Source organism: Peromyscus leucopus, chromosome 4 (assembly GCF_004664715.2).
Source record: "Peromyscus leucopus breed LL Stock chromosome 4, UCI_PerLeu_2.1, whole genome shotgun sequence".
NCBI lineage: Eukaryota > Metazoa > Chordata > Mammalia > Rodentia > Cricetidae > Peromyscus > Peromyscus leucopus.
Genome location: NC_051066.1, coordinates 32424398 through 32450490, shown reverse-complemented (window position 1 = coordinate 32450490; position 26093 = coordinate 32424398). Strand labels below are relative to the sequence as shown.

Below are 26093 nucleotides of genomic sequence, written 5' to 3'. Positions count from 1 at the left end.
CTCAGTTCACTTCCTGTTGCCTGCAAGATGCAGGACTCTCAGCTACCTCTCAACACCATGTCTTCTTGCACCCCACCATGTCCCACCATGATGATAATGGACTAAATCTCTGAAATTATAAGCTGTCACCTCAATGAACTGTTTTTGTTTATAAGAGTTGCTGTGGTTATGGTGTCTCTTCACAGCAATAGAAACCCTAAGACAAGAATATGTACAGTCATTATAGAAATATATATGGTGATCCACCAAAATATTTGAAAAAAAGTAGATTCACCCAGGAGTGTTGTAGCTAGACCCTGTGATCTAGCTACAACACTCCTGGGTATAAATTTGAAGGAGTCCAAGTAGCCTTTTCAAAGAGATCTCAGGGTAAGTGTGTTTACTGCTGCATTATTCACAATAGCTAAGATATAGAACCAGTCAGAAGTTTACCAATAGATTAATTGCTAAAGCAAATGTGTACATATGTACAATGGAATTTTTACTTATCTGTAATATGGAATGAAATTATGTTATTTATAGGAATATGGAGGTGAATATCACTATGAGCAGCAGAATAATTCAACTCATATATTCAATACTACAGATTTTATCTCATATATGGTATGTGATTTAAGATATGAATTAGATGTAAGACATGAATTAGAATGGCATCTTCTAATAGTGGAAAGAGTTCTAAAAGGAGAGGGAAGGAAGGAACAAGAAACTCCAGGGGAAGATAAAGGACATGAAACAGCAGGAAGGTTTGGGATGGGAATAGGACTAGTCAGAGTAGGAGAGGGGTGAGAGAACAGCGGGCTTGCAAAAAAGAGCGGAGTATAATGGCTAATGTGAAAATGATTAAAAATGTTATAGCAAATCCCAATACTTTGTGCAATCACTTAAAAATGTAAAGTAAGTTCAAGCATCAACATTCTTGAGAAAAGAGGTGCAGCTAGTTTCAGAAATGCAGCTGAGTGAGGGTGGCTCAAGCCTGTAAAACCAACACATAAGAGATGTAGGCAGGAAGACCAGGATTTCAAGGCCAGCCTTAGCTCCATGGGAAGCTCAAGGCCAACGTGGGCTACATGAGACCTCTTAAAAACAAACCAATAAGCAAATTCTGTAGAAATGCAAATGAAGTAAAAATATTTGGGTTTGTTATGACTTTTGTGTAAAAGCAGGATGGGGAGTATGAATACTTATATTGGCTAGAGGCTACTTGTAAAAATTCATAAGTAGATAACTATAAAAAATTGATGTTTCCATAGCAACGTAAGAGAATAAAACATAAAAACAGAAAAGATAACCCAGAATAACAGCCTAAAATATGTTCCTTTCCTAAAGTAAGGAACTGAAAAATGTAAGCACATCTCTATTAAATAACTTAGAAATACTGAGTTTCATCAAAGCAAAAATCATCATAATAGAGTTTTATACATGGTTTATCTCTCTTATACTATTCAGTTTTTAGAATAAAAGAGAAATTTCTGCTAACCAAATAATGCTAAAGGATGCCCAGCATCTTTTTCTTATTGAGCATAAGCCTCTGATTGATGCTTTGTTTTTCCAGTTCTTTTTATTAATTTTTTCATTTATTTTGCATACCAACCACAGTTTCCTCCCCTCTTCTCCTCCCATTCTCTACCCCCACCTCTTATATATCCCCTCCCGTATCCATTCCTTCTCTGTCTCCTTCAGGAAGGGGCAGGCCTCCAATAGTAGTCAACAACAAAGCATGGCACATCAAATTGAGGCAGGACCAAGCTCCTCCCGCTGCATCTGCATCTAGGCTGGGCAAGGCAACTCAGCATTGGGAATAGGTTCCCAAAAGCCAGCTCAAGTGCCAGGAACAGGTCCTGATCCCACTGCTGGGAGCCCAGTGACCCCAGCTAAGACTCCTAACAACAGTGGAAAGGGTGCCTGAACTGGTCCTATCAGCTGGGTGACTACCCTAATTGTCATTAGACAGCCTTCATCAGGTAACTGATGGGAAGCAGATGCAGATATCTAGAGGCAAGCACTATGCTGGGTCAAGTGTCAGGAATCCTCTTGAAGAGAGGGACTAGAGATAATAAGAGCCAGGGGTGTCAAGGTCCATGATAGAACACACAGAGACAGCTAACCTGAGCTTCTGGGAGCTCACAAACTCTGGACAGAAAGCTAGGAAGCCTGCATGGGACTGACCTAGGCACTCTGCATGAGTGTGACAGTTGTTTTTCAAGTCTCTAAATTATTTTTTGGGATTATTATATAATAACATCATTTCCCCTTTTGTTTTCCTCCCTCCAAGCCCTCTCATATATCTCCCCTTGCTCTCTTTCTTCTTTAATGTTATTACACATATTTTTGTGTGTATGTGTGTTACATATATGTGTGTTTGTATATACACAGACATATAAGTATATCTAAGTTATATATATATATATATATATATATATATATATATATTTCTAAGTATGTGAATACAACCTGCCCACTCTGAATAATAAGACTTGTAAATACATATTTTTAGAGCTGATCTGAATTGGTTATTTGAGAACATACTTAGAAATAATGATCAAGATAATGTCAGCAGGCCAGAATGAACTGCACATTCTATATGCACCATGATATTGAGTTGGATTATGAATCATGTATCTTTGGAAGAAAAAAAATTGAATGAAATAATTTTCCTTATTGTGTAAGTAATAAAACATCAAAACTTAGTTGGTTATTTGTATTGATTGCTTTTTAGATTAAAAGGCTCTGAAATAAGTATATATGTATATTTATAAACATTACTAAATACTTATGTAAGGAGAACTATATTTGTTTGATTTCTAGTTTATTATTAAGTTTATAATGCAGAGATTATAGAATAACAGGAGATTTTGTACAGTTTTTAACAATCATTTTTTCCTAAATTGCTTTTATATTATCTTCAGTAATTCCCTTTTCCCAAATGCAATAAATTATAAACTTGATTTTAAATATCTTCTTACTAGAACTGAAACTTGGAAACACATTAGTTAGGATTTTAATATTTTTGTTTTGTTCTTAATGGAGAAAGCTCCTTTTCACATTTCTTTAGTGTATCACGCAAGCTTTCTGTGAAGCAAGCTCCCACAGTCAACTGGACTCATTTTCTTCTTGATTCATAGTACCAAAGTCAACATGTGTCACTGTAGAGAATGTTGACACATGCTGGACAGGATAGTTGTTGCAACCTCAATTCGCTTTGCCCACAAATGTTCCCACTGGCACAGAACTTTTTGCTGTTGTCCCCATCCATTCCTGTAGTCAGTTTGTTTATTGACTATCTGCTATCTCAGATTCAGCATTGTGATTGCAGTTCCCAGGAAGATTAAATGTGGCTTCCTAACGTGACTACACATCAGAACTGCTGCAATACAGTGACTCACAAACAAGTGGACTTTTGGTGTCTCTCCCAGAGAAACTTTTCCGTGCTCAAGGAAAACAGAAGATTCTTCCTTGTGCTCTGGTAGGAAATTCATACTAGATTTCTATCTGTCACTGTGCTGACTCATCCACTTTAATTTTTTTTTTTTTTTTTTGAAATTCAAAAACTCTTAGGAATTCTTATACACATAGAAATTAACAAACCAATTACAGAAAATCACCACTGGGAAAACACTGCAGTTGTAGAAACATTGTTTTCTTACTCAGTTAATGGCAAAGCACATTTAAACACATCATGATAAAATGAGATGTTTAAGTATACTGACTGTCTTCATTTAATATAGGCTTATTTTAAGTTTTGCTTTTTTCATTCAATCTGCGTTTTGGTCTTAAGATACTTGGAACAATGAGATAGGCATAATTAGTTGTTGGTTGGAATGCCAGTTCATTTATTATTGACATGTAAACCAGAGCATACACTGATTGTTTTAACAGTATCCCTCCTCTCCTACCCCAAGTAAGGAGCCGAAAACAAAAGACTGTGTACCTGGTTACCTCCCATGCCATGGCAGTTGAATATACCCACTTTTTCATTTTCTTTGCGGCCCATGTTGTCTAAGCATTGATTGGTTTCAACATTTCTTATCTAAAGAGAACACACACAAAACAAGAGGGTCAAACAAATTCAAATACTTAAGCCATAAAGTCGTTCTGATAATCATGAATTACAGAGTGTTAGCTAAATAATAAAAGTTTGTAAGAAAATTATTTTAAGAATGTGTTTTAAATATCATTTTATCTTTTTCTACCTATGATTAGGCTTAAACATCTTCCTAAACTTTTCCTAGCTAGAATTGGAACAATGTTGGTTTTGAGATTAGCATCTAATCAAACAATGAAGGAAGCTCTCTATATATGTTATCAAAGTCTTTTAAACATTAGAATATTCTGAAATTCCATCCAAATAACTAATTGATTCTTAAACTCCTATAGAATCACATTTTTTTAAAAAGGAAAATAAATTGGATTTGTACTTGAGTTTATATTTTTAGATTTCTGTATTATATGTTCCATCTTGTTAAATAATAAAAAGATAATTACATTGCTTTTTTTCTGTGACTTAGAAAGATTTGTACATTTTTCTTTATACCTAGTGCTAAACTTAATACAAAGTTTTTAACCCTACAAACCACTGTTACAAGCTAAATGCCATTTCATATTGCAAATTCCTCAAAAGCAAGATTAAGCTGGCAAGTATAAACATATGTTACTGGTTTATAATCAAACATTGCATTAGTCCTGTGATCAACATAATGTTATTACACATTTGAACTGAATGTAAATTAAAGTCATTTCTTAGTATTAAAGATGCTGAGATTTTTAAATCAAGCATAAATTGTTATAAAAGAAGTGGTGGAGGGGGGAAAGAATACCTGTGTTAAATAAATGAAGTATTTAAAAATAATTTTCTTTGGATGGAACTAGAAAATATGATCCTGTGTGAGGTAACCCAGACACAGAAGGACATAGTATGTACTCACTCATAAGTGGATACTAGATGTAAAGCAAAGGATAACCAGACTACAACCCACAGCTCCAGAGAAGCCAGCTAACAAGGAAAACCCTAAGAAGGACACATGGATTGCCCTGGAAAGGGGAAATAGATGAGATCTCCATGAGAAAACTGAGGGTGAGAAGGGGCAATGGAGGGTAGGGGATGGGGGATGAGAATATATGGGAATGGGATGGTTGAGCCGGAACAGGGACAGAGTGGAAGAGTAAGGAAAGAGATACCATGATAGAGGGAGACATCAAGAGAACAGTGAGAAACAGGGTGCTAGGGAAGTTCCCAGGAATCCACAAGGATGACCCCACTTTAGACTTTTAGCAGTAGTGAAGAAGGTGCCTTAACTGGCCTACTCTGGTAATCAGATTGGTGAATACCCTAACTGTTATTATAGAGCCTTCATCCAGTAACTGATGGAAACAATGCAGAGATCCACAGTCAAATAACAGGTCGAGCTCCAGGAGTGCATTCGAAGAGAGAGAAGAGGGATTCTATGAGCAAGAGGTGTCAAGATCATGATGGGAAAATGTACAGAGACAACCAAACCAAACTGGTGGGAACTCATGAACTATGGGCCAAATAGCTGTGGAGCCTCCATGAGACTGGACTAGGCCCTCTGCTTAGGTGAGACAGTTGTGTAGCTTGACCTGCTTAAGGGGCACATGGCAGTGGGATCAGGATCCATTCCTGCTGCATGAACGGGGTTTTTGGAGCCCAGTGCCTATGAATGGACACCTTACACAGTCTTGGTACAGGGGGAGGGGCTTGGACCTGCCTCAACTGAATGTACCAGGTTCTGCAGACTCCCCATGGGAGTCCTTGCCTTGGAGGAGGTGGGAATGAGAGATGGGTTGGAGGGGAGGCTGGGGATCAGGCAGAGGGAGGAGAGGGGCACCTGTGGTTGCTATAAAAATGAACAGAAATTTTCTTAATAATATAAAAAAGAAAAAATTTCTTTATTCACCACCCAAGTGCATATTTATATTTATCTACCCTGATTCTGAGATTTCTGTATCTCTGTGTCATGTAAAGATATACATATCTTTATTGTATACTCTGTAATTACCTAGATATTGTTTTTCTACAAGGTTATTATGCATTGGTTACAATTTTTTTCATTTTTTCCAATTAATAAAATTAGAGATGTTTGATATAATTTTACAGAAAATAGAGGAGATGTATATAATTAAATTTTCCTATTTTGTGAGCATTATTGTTAATGCTTCCTGGGGGTGCAAAAAATCCTTTGATTAGCAGGAAGACCTAAATGATCACATTGGGTAAGATTTGGAAGTGGCTAAGATTCTCAAGCCCTCTTTCAATGGGTGGAAATTTGGTTCAGAATTACAGACACTTCCATCAAGAAATCTGAGCTGCAACCCAAAGGACAGAGAAGAGCACACTGTGATTGTTCTACTGAAAGTACTTCCAAAAGTACACGCAAATAGGTTCGATTGTATTTTCAAGCTGATTTAGGTTTTTTGAAAACTGAGCCCATAAGCAGATCATTTCCAAGATCAGCACATGCACAATAATTAGAAAGGTAATAATTGATAGGTAAATAGGTCTGTGTGCAATTCACATAGTCTAATAAATCATACATTATATGGTTGAGTTCTAATATCATATCTCTGGTAAATTTGTCATAAAAGACATACAAGATTCACGGCACTTGAAGAGATATAAGTTACAGTGTTATATGTAAAGTCACTTGTAAGGTTTTGTATCTCTGTTTGACAATAAAAATTTCAAAGCATATCTTTCCCAATATATAATCTGATGGTAGCATTTTAAAGGAACATTAAATACATTAAATAGGCACATGACACTTGATTCTGATAAATTAAGTACAGAATTTTAAAAAACCTCCAAGTTTGGGACTGAGAAAGTGTTTAATTGTCTACTCTAATTTAGTTATGTTTGTATTTGTGAACTCATTACAATAAAATGACTTTTTTTTAAAAGAAGAATGCCCAAAATATATTGTCCTTAATAACAATTTATTATTGATCTACTATCTATGATATAGAAATTTGATTTCTGTTCTTTGTAATCTTTTATGAATTCAATGATTAAATCAAAATATTAAGAAAATTCACATCTTACATAAAGCACTGCTTGGTGTAGGATAATACAGAAATGAACAAAGGAAACATAATTTCTTTCACTGTGGAGTTTACATTTAAGTATGAAAGAAAGCAATAAAAACATATTCACAATATGTCAGAATATTAATATGTCTCATGGGAGAGGGAGAATTAGCCTTTCCTAAGGATGAATCCCCTAATTAGTTATTCAATACAAAATGATCAGCCCTGAAGTTATATACACATAAGCCACAGTAAACAGATTCACTATGCTGTATGCATATAATTTTGCATATGTGTGTAATAATAATAACCAAAGAAAAAGAGCCCATCAATCCAAGAGGAACTGAGGGAGAGGTGGGTGGAGTTAGAGGAGGGAAGTGGAAGGTGAAAGTAATAAATTATATTTTACTTTAAAACATTAATTTAAAAGGCCTCATAAAAACACAAAGCACAGGAAGAGTAGGCAGTGATATAGGTGTCTGTTTACAAGGGAACTGGGAAAGACCATTTTAGTTTTGTGAGATAGCAATCCTAATCCCATCTATTCAAGAGCAACCCAGACAGGAGAATAGCAGACAGGTGCCCCTGCAGTTACAGAATACCGGAATAACAGATTAGCAGCTGTGGCCATGGGGCAGGGCGCAAGGAGCAGGCTACACAAGGGTCCAAGACTAAATAATGTCAGCAACCCTGTGTTCTCAGTACACCCGTGCACAGTAATCTCTTCCTGTGGTTGCTGAAAGTGGGTTAGAGACAGTTCAGGAAGCCAGAAAACAAGTATGAAGTCTACTGTCATGATGTCGAGCAATGTGACTGGGCTAAAGGGTAACAGGGATCAGGAAGTAAATTTTGGAACACTTTTTCTTTTCAGATGAATCCAGAAGAGATTTCAAGTAGCTTGTATATGAGCTAGGAAACAAAAAACAACAGACATTACAAAATATCTCCAGTTTGGATCCACACAAATGGACAAAAGATGTCCTTAATTACTCAAAACAATATTCTGAGTTCATATATGTGCAAGGCAATCTTGTGGTCTCTGTACTTGAAAATCACTTTGGTGAATCAGAAGTCCTTGCCTGGCAACATATGGTTTTGAGGTTATACAAAATGCTGGTCTACTTACTTCCAGGATAAAGTGTTACTTTTGACAGGTCCAGTGACAATCTGGTTTGCTCCTTATCAATTTTACAAGAATGAATATTCCTAGACATCAAATTGTCTTTACTGCTTGAAAGTCTAATAGATGTTTTTGCCTCAAAATATCTTGGTATTTCATACTATGGAAAATACTGTGTATACTATTCCTTCTCACAATAAAGATTCAATTTTCAGGACTGGCTCCTTGAATTACACTCAATAATGCTCATTTTTCTTCACTAGGGTGATTTTTACATTTACGAAATGTTGCTTTGGGTATTGTTTATTATCTTCTATGTCTAACAAATTTTATCAAAGTTAAATTTTCTTTGTCATTTAAATTGTCCTCCTTATCTACCCTTAAAACTATAATGGATTTTTCTGTTAAGGCTATGGATATTGTGTTCTTAGTTGTTAAGCACTTACTTCTGAGATTATTTGTTCTTTAATTTCTATAATTTCCTATATTTTAGTGATGTATCTTAGAGGTTTGCTGAATTTGGATGTTATTGTTCTTTTCTATATCACAGTTTACAACACTTACTTTATGTTTTAGTTACTTCTGAATAATTAGGTTGCATCTAAAATTTCAACCTGTTTGCAGTATCTATAATGATATATACTGCTGATTATAGAGTTGTTTAGCATTCACTCTTTTGTATAATTTTTTCAAGTTATTTTTTCTTGCTTTGTCTGAATTCTATTTTCCTTAACTTTTAAGTGGGAAGGTTGATCGGGAGTCATTTCATACTTCATCTGGAGATTTGTCTTCTCTGTACTTTTAAAGATTGTCTATTTAAAGCCTCTACTGTTATTTTAATCTCTTAGTTGTTTTTTTTTTTTTTTAACCGTTCATTGATGTGTGATATTTTGTTTGTGTTCTGACAAATAAAGCTTCTCTGGAGATTAGAGGATAGAGCTAGCTACTAGGTAACCATAGAGGTCTGGAGGTCGGTACAGAGAGGAAACAGGAAGTGATAAGGCTTGGCAGAGAGAAGTGATAAAGTGGGGGTGGAAACAGGATCTCAGCACTTTTGGTTTGAGGATTCAGAGAGGTAAGAAGTCGCTAGTTGCTGCTGCTCTGCTTCCCTGATCTTTCAGCTTTTACCCAGATCTCTGACTCCTGGTTTTTATTAATAAGACTAATTAGGATCATGCTTCATTTCATATTTTTAATTTTTTTTGTCTGAACCTCTCGTTTTACTTTCCCTTTTGTCCTTTCCTCCTAGATTTTGGCTTTGTTCTTTGGTTTCTCTTAAAAGGGGGACTGCAGGGAGAGAGTTTCAAGAATCCACAGGTGACACAATGCTGAGACCCTTCAGATTATAAAGTAGAGAGCTCACCTGTATGTGAAAGGCCCTTCCCAGGTTCAGCTACTATTTTTAAATTAGTGGGAAATAATTGCTCCTCAGAAACTGCTGGAGTTTGGAATTATCCTGGCCTAATTTCTGTCTGGCCCCTCATTTCTCCTCCTGGTCTGCAAAGATGACAATGTCATGCCAGTGCTGAATGTGGCGCCTCCTATTTTGGAGTCTGTGAATCTACCTCATTGCTTCATTTTGTTGTCTAATTCACACCATGTTATCTTTTCTTTTTGCTTTTCTTTCGAGTTTTTATTTTTACCCTCTGTCCTGGTGATCTTCTTGTTTAAGTCAGATGATGTCATTTCAAAAGAATTCCAGAAGAGTTCTATTTTTATTAGTAGAAGCCTGTCCTATTTTTGAAGTTACAACCATGCTTTTGGCTTCTTAATTTATGTGCAAGTAGTATCACTTGTCCTTCCAAATGTAGCACAAAGTGGTTATTGTATCTGAAATAGAGTGAAGTCTGTCAAGCTGGGAGAATAGAAATAGATATGGATGGCTGGTTTAGAAAACTTGTCAGAATGAACTTAGATTAATGTTTGCAGGGACAAATCAGTCTGCAATCTGTGCACACTTAGAGAAGCTGAAGCTAAGCCTTTATATTGGTTTGTAAAGCCAACCCATCCCTACCATAATAGAAGTCACTTACATATGTGTGCCTACCTATTACATGCTGTGTTAATTTTTCCCTTCTGCCTTTGTCACTTTGTCAAAAATACCTAAACAAAGTGACACAGAGGAGAAAAGATGGTTTTCACTGAGGGTTTCAGGGATTTTCTTCCATCATGGTGGAGCCAGTGTGGATGAGCAGAGAAGCTCGAACATGGCAGCCAAGAAGCAGAGAGATCACCTACACTGCTCACTTGCCCATTTTTCTCTTTCATTTCATCTTCTATCCCCAGCCTATAGCTGATGCAGTCCACATTTAGGAAGATGTTGCTTTCTACCTTACTCTTTGTAGAAATAAAATGTACAGACAAACCCAACGGTGTGCTTCATTAACCTCCTGGGAGCTTTTAAATCTAATCAAGTTGAAAATCAAAAATTATCTACCATTATGCCAATAAAATGACAAACATTGAACTAGTATTTTCACAAGTAATGAATATAGTAATTATAGTGAAGTTGGCAAGTGCCAGTCTTGACTTTCCAATAAGCAAGTATTATTAAGGAGAACTACACAGACAAGAAAAGAGCTATTATTGATCAGAGGCAATGAAAGACAATAATTATAATTATAATTATAATTATCATAAATCATTTAGAAATAGAGTTTGGAAACCAGTTATGTAGACTAAAAGAACGGCCAGTAAGATGGCTCAGCAGGTAAAGGCATTTGCTTCCAACCCTGAAGACCTAGCTTCTATCACTGGAACTTACTTGGTAGAAGACAATAGACTCTTAGAAGTTTTACTTTAACTTACATAGACATACTGTACTGTATGTGATTGTAAAACCAGAGACCCACAAACAACTTGGTACACAGTCAAGTATGTGCTTCTAAAGGGAATCACTGGGAAAGAATTGGACAAGGTCCTAACCTGTCACTGATGTTAGTCTTAAGAAATGGCAATCAACCAGTAAGGAACTTTATCCATTAAGAATCCCTTATATGTGTGTTATATGCTCTACATCAAAATAACCAAAGTACTGTGGAGTTTGGAGGTGTAGTATTTCTTTGACTTATTTTCTATGCTGTGATATGTCAAACTATACTTTGATGGCATAGCATAAGAGCAAGGCACACCTCATTTTAATTGGTTGTCTGCTTTGTGGTTTCTTTGTTTACACATAATCTTTTATTGCTTGGAAATAATTCCTAAGGATAAAAATGAGAGTATTGTTTTGTCACTTTATTGCTGATGCTGGAAGTCAGCAAGCCATTACACAGTTTCTTGTGCACACCAGAAGCCCTCTTAGCAGTAATTAGCTTTTATTCCCTCAGCTGAATTGCCAAGAGGAGAGTTAATCTAAACATGGAGGAATTGTCCCCATCCCACCAATCAATCTTTACATTTAAAATCTCCATTCTAAAAATAAAGTATAACATCACTTATACTTGAATAAGAACTTTAGAAAATATAAATAACAACACATTTATCCTTTAATTGGGCATAATCTAACTTATCATTACTTAACACATATTAAATACTTATACCGACTCTGTATTGAAATGTTAATCTTATAAGTGCTTTGTTGCATATATATTAATTGTAATATATAACGGTAAATTTATTGGATCAGAAGGATACACAAAGAGTTTATGTATTTTACAAGCCCAAATTTACATTGCTCATATCCCAAACTGTATATAGTTTATTGTAGCTCTAAATTTTCAGAAATATGAAATATTTCACCTACAGATGTATGTACTCATTTATTCTAAATGAAAATTAGCTTCTGGATCCCCAAGATTTTAGAATTAAAGTATGGCTAGAGAATACCCACATTTGTGTGTCTGACCTAGAATGGGATGTTATTTTACTGGGTTATCTTATTAAAGGGTCAAGAACACTGTGAATCTATAAATAAATCTGATTACCAGGGATGGTAAGGCTTTAAGCATTTTAGCTTCCACACTTGTTAGTAACTGAATTTAGCCATAATCCCTGCAGCCTCAGAGCTTTATAGATGTCTATTTTTATCTATTTAGGTTTGCTCTTCAAAAATATTTAAGAAATATAATACCATGCATATAAGGACATTAACTAGCTGATGTGGTTAAAGGACCTAAGAGGAAAAGTGCTGAGGTCAATGGCACAATTCAAAATACACAGACCAATGCCCAAACGTGTCCAGGCAGCATGCAGATGGAAATTTTAAGTACCAAGGGTTAAGTCACTTGGCTCCAGAAATCCTGCTTTTAACTTCAGATAGTCCTTTGTTCCAAATATCTCACAATAGATATAGAATGCCACCCTGTCAAAGCTCAAAAGTTTGGGCCAACATACTGTTTTAGAAGGTTATTTATTTTAATCTTGTATAGGAATTAGTCCTTATATTTAGAATGTCTGAACCTGTCATGTGAAATCTACATAAGCTAAAGAGCTACTTAAGAGAGAATTTAATGCTGCAAAGGGCTCAACCTCCTTATTCCATTATGATCTGCTTACTGAGTCTAAAAGGCACATGCTGCATTAAGTTACTTAAAGGTTGGAGTTCAAAGAAATTGCACAGCTTTTAACATCTGATTGTCAATTGCACATAATTTGTGAGCTGAGTAAAGTAATATTTCAATTATCTGAGTAAGATATAAACATAAGACAGTAAGATAATAATGTCTAACATCAATAAGTTTACTCATGTTGATTCTGGTGTTGACATATGATAATCATCAGAAGAATGAAGAAAGCTATAAAGAAAAATTGATTGATGGGGAAATGTTTGCTTTTATCAACATAGAACAACATTAAACATATGGACCTTTTACAAAACTGAAACTATACAAAATGTTAAATGGTTAAAAGGTCACTAGAAGTTAAGGGAGAAGTACATGATTAGATTAAAAAATAATTTGATAACAAATAGCTTCTACATTGGACACTTTGGAATGCTATTAGAGAGAAAGTCCCTCATGTAGAATGAAAGACATGACGGGGGGTAAGAAAGAAAAAGCCTCAAATCATGACTGTTGCTCATTAGCAGTTTAACACTACCTCATTATCAAGATGCCCATCTTAAATTATATATACATGGTTAAGTGAAATTGAATTGAGGAGAGCTTGCTGAATTAGCCTTTCTGTTTCCATGGATACAGATGCTGTGTTGGATTTCTTTGGAACTTGGTTTTAAAATGGAAAACTACAGTACATTAATATCTCAGGAAGCTCAAAACTTATTACATCTCAAAGAAGTTTTAAACTTATTGGGTGTTTGAGTAAGACCATGGCATGCTATGTAGCTCATGTGGGGCACTTTTGAATCCCACTGATTTCCTTAGTCTGTTTGATTGCCTCTTCCCACCCCTGCATCCTCTCTGTTTCAGTAGAATAGCTCTAAAGTGAAGGGATTTGTCCATTTCTTTTTAATTTAGCTTTGCGTTCTTAGCACAAGAAACAGGACTCAGGCTGGTTGGTGGTAACGCACGCCTTTAATCTCAGCACTTTGGAGGCAGAGGCAGGAAGATCTTTGTGAGCTTAAAGCTAACCTGGTCTACAAAGTGAGATCCAGGACAGCCAGATCTGTTTCACAGAGAAACCCTGTATTGAAAAATTAAAAAAAAAAAGACTCAGATTTTATTTAATAAAAATATTGTAGTGAATCAAGTGCAGTTATTTTCTTTTATGTATGATTATAAGAAAAGTATAAGGTATGGTGCTAGACTAACAGGCACTTGAATCCTGACTTCAATAATTAACTTGCTAAATGACCTTTAGACCAATCACACTAATTTCTATGTAACTATTTCTTCATTAACTAAAAACAACAGCAACAACAACAACAAAATGCCCTACCTAGATTGAGGAAAATATTGTCATTTGAAAACAGTAAAATTAATGGAAGCCACTAGAGTAGTGTTAGAACAGTGACAAATCAGCTTTAAGGGATGTGAGCCTTCCCTTGACTGACTTGAGGTCTTGGGACTTTTCTCAATCCACAATGCTACTTATTCTATGTACATTGCAAAGACCTCAAATCAATCACTGATTTTTTTTGAGAATATTTTTATATCAAGTTTAGGTACTTGATTTACTACAGAAGATAAATAATTCAAACTCACCACACTACTGAGAGGAATTTGCCTATACTGAATTTTACTTTAAAAGGAAGTCAATTAGATTTCCTTGACATGCACAAAGCCTACAACTGAATTTTTAATTTTGATGTAAACATCTGGTTTTGTTTAATCAAATAAACTTCTCATCTTTTCAGGAGTAATTTGGTGGCCCCAGTGAGTTTCCCAAAAGTTCTCCTTGATTGTCTCCACCAACATGACTAAAAGGGAGACAGTGATTTCTTATAATGTGTCATTGAGAAAGTGGGAATAATAGTCTATATCTAGAAAAGAAATACCACTCTTTTTAAAGGGTAGATTGAATTTCATGATTAACTAGATTTTTCAATAAAGAGATGAGAATATTACACATTTTTATAGAGATTATCAGTGGATTATCATAGCTTGTGTGGGAGGAGTGTCCTAGTTTAAAATGTGTTCTCATACATTTTGAGCATAAACCTCTGTGAAATCAATGTTAACTTCCATATATTACACATTAGAAAGGAACAGCTACAATACCCTCCCCTGAAAAACAAAGCAGAACTAATGAGTGACTGAAATCACCCATGTCAAAATTTGTATTACTATACAAAACATTTTCATTTACACAATCCAAGGTAAATACATGGAAACTGGGATTCTGCACAAGACAGGGCACAACAGATGGAGGACAGAAATTTGGCCAACAGAGCAATGGGAAGGCACTTCACATTAGTCATTAAAAACAACTCACCTCCACTCAATTTGAGTAAAATTTTCTTTCATTGCCTTCTTTCTATAAAGTATGACCACCAAATATACTAGATTGAATCTGGTTAGTTATTATATATTTTACTATTATGATCTACAAAATGATAATTAAAAACTAAACTCATTTATTGAATATTTCCTAAATGAATTATTTGTGGTCAAATGATTTTATCATAATCAATATTAAATTAGTTTTGAATCAGAAATGTGTTCAGTAGTAAGCAGGAAACTACAAATAGGGAGCATATATCATAAAGGAAATAAATCATAATTTGAGCAGTTGATTCTTATGTATATATGTGTAATTATGAAGTCAATTATGTACATTGAGTAATTAAGTATTTTATAAATGTGAATGGTACACTCCTATCAATATCAAATCCATTTTATAACACTAAGATCCAACTTGCATGTTTCACTTTTCTGTGCAAAATTTTCCAAGGGTATTGACATTTATTGTGTCTTACTGAAACAGATTGACTATTGAACAGTTGAAGGAATCCATCTATCTCTATTGATCCAGATATTTAAGGTAATTTATAAAAAATCAGAGAGCCTTCATCCAGTAACAGATGGAAATAGACGCAGAGACCCACTGCCAGACACTGGGGCAAGCTTGAGAAATCCTGCTGAAGAGGGGGAGGAAGGTTTGTAGGCGCCAGAGAGGTTAAGGACATCACAAGAAAACCCACAGAAACAACTAATCTGTCTCGTAGGAACTCACAGAGTCTGAACCAACAACCAGCGAGCTTGCATGGGACCAACATAGGCCCTCTACATACATGTGACAGTTGTGTAGCTTGATCTACTCGTGGGACTCCACCAATAGGAACAGAAGCTGTCCTTAATGCTTCACTGGCTCTTGAAAACCTACACTGCAACCGTTTCAAGGCAACTGGCTCAGACGATACACCTTCACAGACTACTCCATAATTCTAAAATTTTCTTTGTGTCCCCATAAGATACAGCGCTCCCTTCCATCAGGAAGTAGTAAGAGAAGCTATGCCCAAATTCCCAAATATACCAAGGTAGCTTTGGAGATGGAATGGAATTGGCTCATTCCCTCTCTAAACCCAGACATATTGCTTAAAAAAAAAATAAGGTTAAGAGATTCTTATGTCTCAAATCAGAAGAGCCCTCTGGGACAGAGAAAAACCAATATTTTTATTTAAGACAGGTTGATTATAAATATAATCTCTTTCTAAAGAAGAAAAGGGGATATGATATAGATATGATAGGATAAAAAGGTAAATTGCTGAACCTATTTTAAAGAGCAACAACTTGTGTAAAATGTTTTACATTTGTATAGATTTTAGTTTATTGATACAAACATAAAGTTAATTTTGTTATACTGGGTGTATATTTCTACTCTTGTTTAAGGTGTTATGTTTGTACAGCTCATTTAAAATTGTAATGGATAATTTAAAAAGAGATTAATAATTAGTCATCTATGATAATCATACTTGTAGCCATATTAGTTAAGTCTTCTAGGTATACATAGATATATTTCAGATAGATAGGTAATCTTCAAACACTTCAAAGATCTACAGAATATGACATTTAAAATATTTTTAAAACTTCAGACTTTCTGAACATTAAGACATGTCTGCTCCTGGCACCACTGATTTACTTCAGAGAGGAGGATGGGCATTGAAGAAACTCCATATGGAGTTTATCTTCACCTTGGCAAAAATAGCCCTTTGGGCAAGAAACTGTTCTTGCCTGGACTGCTTGATTGACTGGACATGCAGGACCCATAAAAAGATGACCACTAAACTTTGCATGACAAAATCGTCCTTCAGGTTCCTGCTTCACAGAGAAAACTGCCAGACATTCTACAGGACACTGAGAAAAATGACCGAGAGACTCTAGCCCTATGGGCTGAAGACAGATGCCCCAACTTTACAAAGGAACATTAGGTGACTGTCCAGGCTGTCATCTGTCTCTGTCTACCCTGCAAGACTCCCGAAAGTTGCTTGCATCCTTCTCCCATTTCTCAGGTAATATTATATCCTTCTGAGGTCTTTGATGTAGTTGAAGCTAGATAGTTACAATTTTCCTTAGTTATGATAAAAGATAAGTTAGATATAAAACCTTGATATCACAAATATAAGATAGATAGGATATCTTCTTTAATATTGTAACTGTAATTCTTGCTCAATAATTGTTTTGTTATATGTAATTTTACTATGTTAAAGTTAAAACCTTCCTTTTTTAAAAAGAAGAAAAGGGGAAGTGCTGTGGATATCGCTCTGTATAAATAAAACACTGATTGGCCAATAACCAGACAGGAAGTATAGGCGGGACTAACAGAGAGAAAAATTGAGGAAACAGGAAGGCAGAGTGAGAGACTCCCTGCAGCCGCTGCCAGGACAAGGAAGATGTAAGGTACCAGTAAGCCACAAGCCACGTGGTAAAGTATAGGTTAATAGAAATGGGCTGAATATAGGAGTCAGAGCTAGACAATGGTAGGCCTGAGCTAATGGCCAAGCAGTTTAAATAATATAAGCGTCTGTATGTTTATTTTATAAGTGGGCTAAGGGACTGCCGGGACTTGGTGGGACCTGGAGAGAAAATTCCAGCTACAAGATAGCCTTGTCCAGCCTTAATACAAGGGGAAGTGCTTAGTCTTACAGCAAATTGATATGCTATATGTTGATATCCATGGGAGGCCTGCCCCTTTCTGGACAGAAACAGGAGTAGTGGATGGGGGAGTTGGGGAGAAGGGAGGTAGGAAGAAAGAATGGAAGGAGAGGAGGGAAGGGAAAGTCCAGTCAAGATGTAAAATAAATATTAATAAATTTTAATTAATTAATTAAAAAATATAACTGATAACAAACTTTTCAATCTCATATCTTGTTTTGGAAATACATTTTATTGTTCAAATATATTATTGTATCAAAATTTGTGGCTACATAGTGGTTTACTCAGTTTTGCTTTCAATCCAGACAATACTAGTGATTCTAACACTCAGAAGCAAAAGCTTTTGGGAGTTCACAGAAAACAATTAAGAGAATAAGTTTAATTGGCCAAATCATGGTATGTTAGTAAAGAAACAAGGAAATACTGTTTGTTCAATCTTTAACTTTCTCTTTCTTTAGAGTTTCCTAAATTGAAGACCTTCATGGTCCTTGAGAAAAGAGGGAGAGAGAGAGAGAGAGAGAGAGAGAGAGAGAGAGAGAGAGAGAAAGTCATTTAAAATAGATCCATTTAAAAACCCTTATAGTATATTATTCATAACATGAAAAAATATTGAGCTCCTTATAAATTGCTCCATTTGCAAAATATATTTATAACTTAAGCAAAATAAATAATTCATACCTCACCAAGTGAGTAATAACGTCTTGGGATCTGGGAGTCCGGATAGATGTTTTCTAGGTACCAAGAAAAAGGCTTACACTTCAGATTTTCCCTTAGTGTTTTTCTGACTGACACATCTCCATAATCCACTTTGACAACACCTGGAATGTTTCAGAAAAATACAAATCAGTTTGTGCTATTTTAGTACTATTTCAATCTGTTTACTAAGCTATCAGTTTTCTTTAGAGTTCCACAAAACTCAAACACATGTGCAGTTGCCACTAGCTGGCTTTCTCACTACCATCCAATTAGTACACCAAATAGATATAGAAAAATGGTTATTTTATTGCTTATGACTTTTGAAATGCAAATGTTTGTTGCAAAGAACTTGAAATTCTTAGATTGAAAAAATCATCAGCTAAATATAAACTGGTGTTAATTTAGTATCTAATAGGCAAAGCTTAACTATATAATGGCTCTGTTTTTACCCAATGAAAACTTCATTGCTTTGTTAATGCTCATATTTTCCCTATAGAGTCATTTATTCTCCATCAGAAGAGTTTATGGGAAATTTATGTAAATATGTTCTTCATAATGGACCATACATATGCTCTATTTTTCTTCTTGTACTTCTATCTAAGCTTACTATAGACTGTGTTTATTATTTATTGATTTTATGAGCCATCAAACATCACCTCAAGACCTTGGAAAAATTACTAAATAAGTAAACATTAAGAAACTAGCATAAACAATGGAAAGGAGTATATTTATCTATTCTGCTCTATTTTTTTAATCATATAACTTTATTTCAAATAACAACATACCATTTGAATTAAAATAACTATCTCACTGGTGGTCATAGAAAGATGTTTTCTTTCAGAAACAAAAACAATAATACTATGAATTTCTATATAGGCCATACGATAGTAACTTGATTTGCTCATTATTTTTCATATTAAAAACAGCATTTTACTGAAATGATTAAATAACTGTGTCAAGATAGCAATTATTTATTACATTATTTTGTAAATATCTCAGTAATTAATTTACTTATTTAAGGTCAGTGACTATCAGATGCTAACACACACACACACACACACACACACACAAATCTAGTATTTAAACTATTGTATCCCAACAAAGAAGCAAAGCCTGTGAGCCACTGTAAAGTAAGCAACAATTGCTTAGACACCCGGTTTCTGTGACAAGCCCCATCATCAGGTCACAGCTTTCAAAAGCAACTCCACTCCAAAGCCCATTATCCACTGGCTGTACATCCTTTATCTCTTGAGAATCTTTCTTATTTCAAAATTAAATGCCAAAGTATTGCTGTAGAGCATTCTGATGACACTTCAGCAGTAAAACCAATTCCTTGTAAAAGAAATATTGATTATTTAAACTGGTCTCTGTAAAGAAAACATCATTGTTTTGCTTCGATTTTTTTAAGAAACAATGTCTGTCTTAAAATCTTTTTATCCATAAATTCTAACATGATTTAGCCTTGAAATAATGAAACTCAAAAAATGTCACATATTGAAAAAAATGATAAGGGAAAGAATGGCATATTGTAGTAAGAGTTACAGTGGTTAAAATTACATAAAACGTAGCCTTCAAGATTATAAAGGGGTGCTATCAAGTCTAGAAAGAAAGCACTGAACCCTCCCTGGCTTTCATTCTGTGGCAACTTTAGTGGTCTGTGTTCATTTGTGTGGTAGATAAAGCTAACTGAAATGATTTATTTAATATCCACACTCTCATTTTTCAGAATTATGATTGAGTAGTACTGACTTCAGGATTTATTTTCCAAAAAAAGAAAAATAAAATAAAGGGTTTCATTAGTGGTTTTCTGAATAAATGTTATATTTGAAGATTTATTTGCATATCAACTTAGAATAGATCAGAAACAGCACAAATGCTCTCACTGGATTGGATAAGGAGTAAAAAAAAAACCAAAAGATTATTTGGAAAAAACACCTGCTTTTGAATTTGGTTTTGTCTTACATAATTACGTTAAAGTAACTTCAGAAATGCATATTACTGTAGCTTATCTCAATAATTTGGTAAGTTATTTCCCCCTCTACAGCATTTCTCAACCTGTGGATCATGACCCCTTTACCAGACCTCTATCTCCAAAACATTTACATTATGATTCATAACAGTAGCAAAATTACAGTTATGAAGTAGCAATGGAAATAAATTTATGGGTGGGGTCACTACAAGCATTAGGAAGGTTGAGAACCACTGTTCTACAGCCTTACTTTTCTACTTAGAAATGAAATATTACATAGAAACCACTAGGATCCAGCAGATGCTACAACTTCACATTCTGAGAGTCTTCCAGTTAGGTTGGGACATTTGACTGGGTCTGATCAATGAACCACTGGAGTTAGGGAAATGCATTCCTCGTGGTCATAAAGACTGAAGAGTGGCGATAAACCTCTCCAGCTCTGCATTCCTCTACTGCAGGGGTAGTAGTGGCCTAGTATTCATTGGTGAAACGACAAGGTAGCAGGACTTTTTCATGTCTTCATGATTGTCTGACTATGTCAGTGACTGTGATATAGAACCTGGATGAGAATATTCTGAGTACTGTGGTTTGAATCATCAACTCACTTTTTCCCCAAACTTGTATCTCTGAACCAAACCTCTCCAAAGTCGTTTACTCAATGGTTTCTCCAGCAATGTCACTGTGATTTCTACTAGGCATTTCAAACTCACAAAGACCAAAGCTGACCTCTCTCATTGCTTCACTGCCTAGGCTCTCAATTTCCTTGATTAGCACAAATATCTACCAATTTCTCATGGCAAACTATTAGAAGTAATTATTTATTGTTTTACATTCACAGCATATTTTCTGCCTTTTATGGCTTCCATCTTAGACCTACCATTACAGTTACCTCTTAACCCATTCCTAACATCTGAGATACTTTTATTGATCATTTGTTCACTACTGCATGCACTCAAGATAATATACTTAACGAACTAATCAAATACCATTTCCCAACTCAAAAGGTTTTAGGGATTTTCCATCATAATAATTGGACATCGCTGATCATCACCTGAAAATTATCATGGAATGTCTCATTAGTGATATACTGCATTGGTTTTTTGTCATTGCTTCTCTTCAGAAGTGTCTAGCTCACTCCCAGCCAAAAACTTTACAATTATCTTTCTTTCTGTCTGGAACATTGATCTGGGACTTTTGAGTTGTCCTCTACCTGGTGTATGTCTTTTCTCAAACTTTGCTTTTCCAGGTTCACCCTCATGTACTTTTCTAAATGGATCACTTCCTCTCATCATTCTTGTCCATGTTCTATATCCCTCACTTGCTCAGCTTTCCTCCATTATACTCATTAGGACTTAATATAATATTGTTTAATTTGATCATTGCCAATAAGAATCTGTGATACACTATTTCATCTCTTGAAGCCTAAAGTGCCTCATTATTAATATGTTACAGGATACTATGAATACTAAATATTTCCTGGAAAATGCCTAATATAGTAACCAACATACAGCAATACTTACTATGTAATACAAAAGGCTAAATATATTAGTGTCTTTTGCATGTTTAACATCCAAGCTGTCCTCTATCATAAACATGAGTTTTCTTTGAGAAACTATTCCTCCTTGATTTTCAATTTGTGTGAGACAAAACTCCTTTCTCTCCATGCCTTTTTAACTTCATATAGAGACACAGACTAAAATTATATCACCAGAGAATATTGTTAAAAATGTTGTTAGTCCAGTTCAGACCTTGGAGTTTGCATTTCTTACAAGCTCCCAGGGCATGTTTTTCAGGCCAGAATTTAAGTGGCACTTAAGGCAATCAAGACATACCATTATTCAAACTTGCATACAACCAATCTTGATTAGCTCAGTAAAGGGCCTCAGAAGCACTCAAACAAAACTAACCACCTAAACAGATGAATAGAAAAGGAAAGAAGCATACTCTGAGAAAAGTTGCTGGCACTACTAGGAAGTTGAAGTTCTATTTTCTCTGTATCAGTAAATGTAAAGAGGAGTTAATCCTGGAGATTCAGAAGCTGTTGTGTAAGTGGGTCTCAGACAATAACATCCATGTAGGAATAAGAAAAATCAACACACACCTCCACAATATATCTATCTAGTCTCCATAAACATACACACACACACACACACACACACACACACACACAGGAAATACAAGGGGGAAGAGAGATAAAGGAAGGGAAGGGAGGGGAGGAGAGGAGAAGGGAAGGTAGTCACATTACCTTTGATTACATTCTGCCAGAAAAGATATGAAGAAAATAGCAAGGGAAGAAAGAAAAACACTGTAGTGAAATTTTGCTAAATAGACTAATACAAGGGTGAGAAATTGGTACTGATTATGTCTTAATGAATTAGTACTTTTCAAAGAAACTTAGAAAACTTTCCAGGTTTTATGGCACATCTTCCAATGAGGTTTTCAGGAACTCTGGGAAGGATTTGACAATGAGGTTAAAATTGAGTTAAAGAGCTATTTAAATTATTGAGATGTTTACATACTTGATTAATAAGTAAATGATACCACATAGGTAGGCATTTAACTTTTTAGTTTTTGGAATTATTTTATAATTATATCCCTTCCTTTATTTCCCCTTCCTTTTCCTTCCTCTAACCCCTGCCATGTACCTTCCTTGCTGTCCCTCAAATTTATGTTCACACACATACTCACACCCAGATATATAAATACAACCTGTTCAGTTCTTATAATGTTACTTGTATATAGATAATTTCAGGTCTGATGATGTGGTATTGGATAACTAATTAGAGGACTTTTTCCAGGGAAAGACGATAATTTCTCCCATTCTCATCATTCCTAATTATCTATAGTTCTTTGTCGCAGGTTGGTGACCCATGAGATTTCCAACTTCCCAGTTAGCATGTCTGTTGGTTGTCCTTATTCAGGTCTTGCTTGGGTGGTGATGTTCTTGAGACTTTATGGGTATACCTTTCCTGACATTTGTATGAGACACTGTCTCACAGCAGACCTCAAACTTCCTGCTCCTCCAACTTTTAAAATATTTCTACCTTCTATTTCATAATGTTTCCTGAGCTTTAGATACAGGAGTTGTGTGGATTGTTTTTATGTGATAAAACTTTACCTAGTGAGATGCTACACATACACCGAATCACTCCAAAATGTGAGCCAGCAACAAACCAACATATGGATACAACTTGGTAAATCAATGATGTTCTGGGGTTACTTACAGGAACATGAATAAGGAGTTCCTTACTGGAACAGAAATTACTCAAAGCCTACCCCAGCAGGGGTAACAGTTCACAAAACTGGGAACCTGGAGCCCACTGCATAGCATGCACTTAGCCCAACAGGTTCCAGGGTGTTATTTCTACATGACTCAGTTTGTCTAAACCTCTTCCAGGGAGCTCAGCTGCTTTCTGCTTCTTCCCGGCACCTGGTCTGCTCTCTGAACCTTCTTTGCAGCTTGACTTGTCTGAGTTGCTTTTGCAGATTTCTTATCTGAGAAGGACTCTCACCATTGTTGTTTACTCTGGCAGGGAGCAGCTTAGTGAATCTGATCAGTTTTAGGAGTTTCCTGAAGCTATTTTGAGTTGTTTTCCTTCATATTTAAGGAACTTCTCTGCAGGAAGGAATGTGTGTATCAGTTGGTGCTGGACCTAGCCCAATTAATTGTTTCCTGAATTTTGATTGGCTGTGGTTTTCTGTAATGGTTTTCCTATGTTGCAAAGAGACATTTCTTGATGAGGGAGGATAGCTACACTAACTTGTGGATACAAAATGCAGTTAAAAATTATGCTACTTTAGTAAAATTGTGGTTGTAGGTTCTCCTCCAGTTCTATAATCTTCTGGCCCCAGTTAGCTAGTTTTCTGGTATGAGGCATGATTTACCTCTTGTTGACTGGCCCCATTATCTAACTAGAGAGCTGGTTACACCACTAGGATATTTATAGCATTAATGCATCCGAGTCAGTCATTGTACTTCACAGACATTATAGATAGCTAGGACTATTGGATGTTTTGGGGTTTTTTTGTTTTGTTTTGTTTTGTTTTGTTTTCCCCTCAGAAATTTCAATGGTACCTCTGGTACCATAAAAGCTAGTCTCTCGGAAGGAGACTTTCAGGTCAGATCCAGCTTGCGCTTCCATTTCATGTGTCTGAAGTCCACTGTTTCTTCAGCAGTAGGGATATACCTTCAACGTCTGTGAAGCAATCGAGGACCACACCATTAGCTTATGTCCTGGGAGTCTCTTGGACTTCCCCTGACCAAGAACACTAAAGGGGGCTTCTCATACCTAACATTAGAATTTTAGCCTGTGGATCTTGGGGCAGCTTTGTTAGAACTGGTTAATAGATTTTATTCATAACCTGCCCTTCATCATTTCTAAATGTGTTGTACAGTAGCATCAAATTCATATACTTTGAGCAATTGTGGTTCAAATTTTTAAACAGGTGTTAGATTGAAAATCATAATTATCTCAGGTAAGTTCTTCCCCAGTGGATAGTTAGTAACTGTTAGAGATTGGGTTCCCTCTTTTGCAGAAGACAGGAGGACAGAATGTCTTAATTCCATGTTAAACCTTGGAATGTTAAACATGTGAATGTATTTTGCAAAATCACTAGAGTAGAGGAAGAAGAAGTTGTTTTTCTTGAGTACAGAATGTTTAAGTAAATCATTAGTGCTCTAATTGGCAAAATACAATTTACAAATTAAAATTATCATGTGAGACTATGAAAATGTTAATAAAGTACAGCCCCACATACACTAGTGTTATTACAATTAATTAAAATAAAATACATGAAATACCAAAAACTGACTTAAAATATATGATACAAGAGCTATATCCCCATTCCTTTCTATGCACAACAGTCAAGACTATGTAGCCAATCAGAGTTGTATGAAGTAATGTCATATTAACTATGTGTTTGCCTATGAAAGGAGTAAAGCAGTTAATGTTTAGGTGAAGAATTTATTTTTGATGTTTGATAACTTTAGAATGAACAGAAAACAACCTTTTATTTTGTTATTTACTTTGAGAAATTACACTCAAAGCATTATGAATAGAGATTTGCACTTTTTTCTTAAGTGAAATAATAACAGTAAAAGATATTTTAAGGCCTATTAATGATTATCCTATTTATATTACTTAGTACTATACATCAGAAGTTTGCTTTGAATTCTGGTTGTTTTAATTCAAAGCTTCTCACTTAATCCACTCTGAATTTATCCTTTCATTATGTATATGAAAATGACTCAGAGTTCTGAACACTCAAGATGTCACAGGATACATCTATAATAACATGTTAATTGTCTCAGCTATAATGCAGTAATTATATGTTTAATTCATATTTCCTGCTATTACCATAATTTTAGTCTAGTGATCATAATAAACTTTACAGTGTCTATAGATAAACAATATCCAACTATCAATGAATGTTTCAATGTATTTAACTCTGGCTCATATTCATACATAAAAATTAGAGAAGGTCTTGAGGGTGAATTTTCTGGGTCATCACCTCAAACATCAGTTCAATTTATTAACAAAGATATCATAGTCAGTAAATTGATGAAAAATTAAAACATGGATGTGTACAGTAGCTTTTTTAACCAAAGATCATTTTGATATCAGTTGAAACAAATGGAATATAAATTATGCTGTCTCTAGATATACTTTCTGTCCTCAGCTTCAAGACAGGATTCCCCAGTCATCACCAAAAACACAGAGTGCATACTGGCATGCTGGTCACGCTATTAATCTACCTGCGAACTCTCTGGGCTTTG

The 26093-nt window shown here is 35.3% G+C and overlaps 1 protein-coding gene across 2 annotated transcripts in view; it reads right to left on the bottom strand.

The window, feature by feature from the left end:
* Nucleotides 1-26093, bottom strand: part of Galnt13 (polypeptide N-acetylgalactosaminyltransferase 13) — a 581705-nt gene that overhangs the window by 39591 nt on the left and 516021 nt on the right. For both annotated transcript variants that reach the window (XM_028874800.2, XM_028874871.2), the window contains 2 exons: nucleotides 18331-18470; nucleotides 3929-4027 (listed from right to left, as the gene is read on the bottom strand). In XM_028874800.2, the coding sequence (XP_028730633.1) occupies nucleotides 3929-4027; nucleotides 18331-18470 (239 nt within the window). The remainder of the gene's footprint in view (nucleotides 1-3928; nucleotides 4028-18330; nucleotides 18471-26093) is intronic.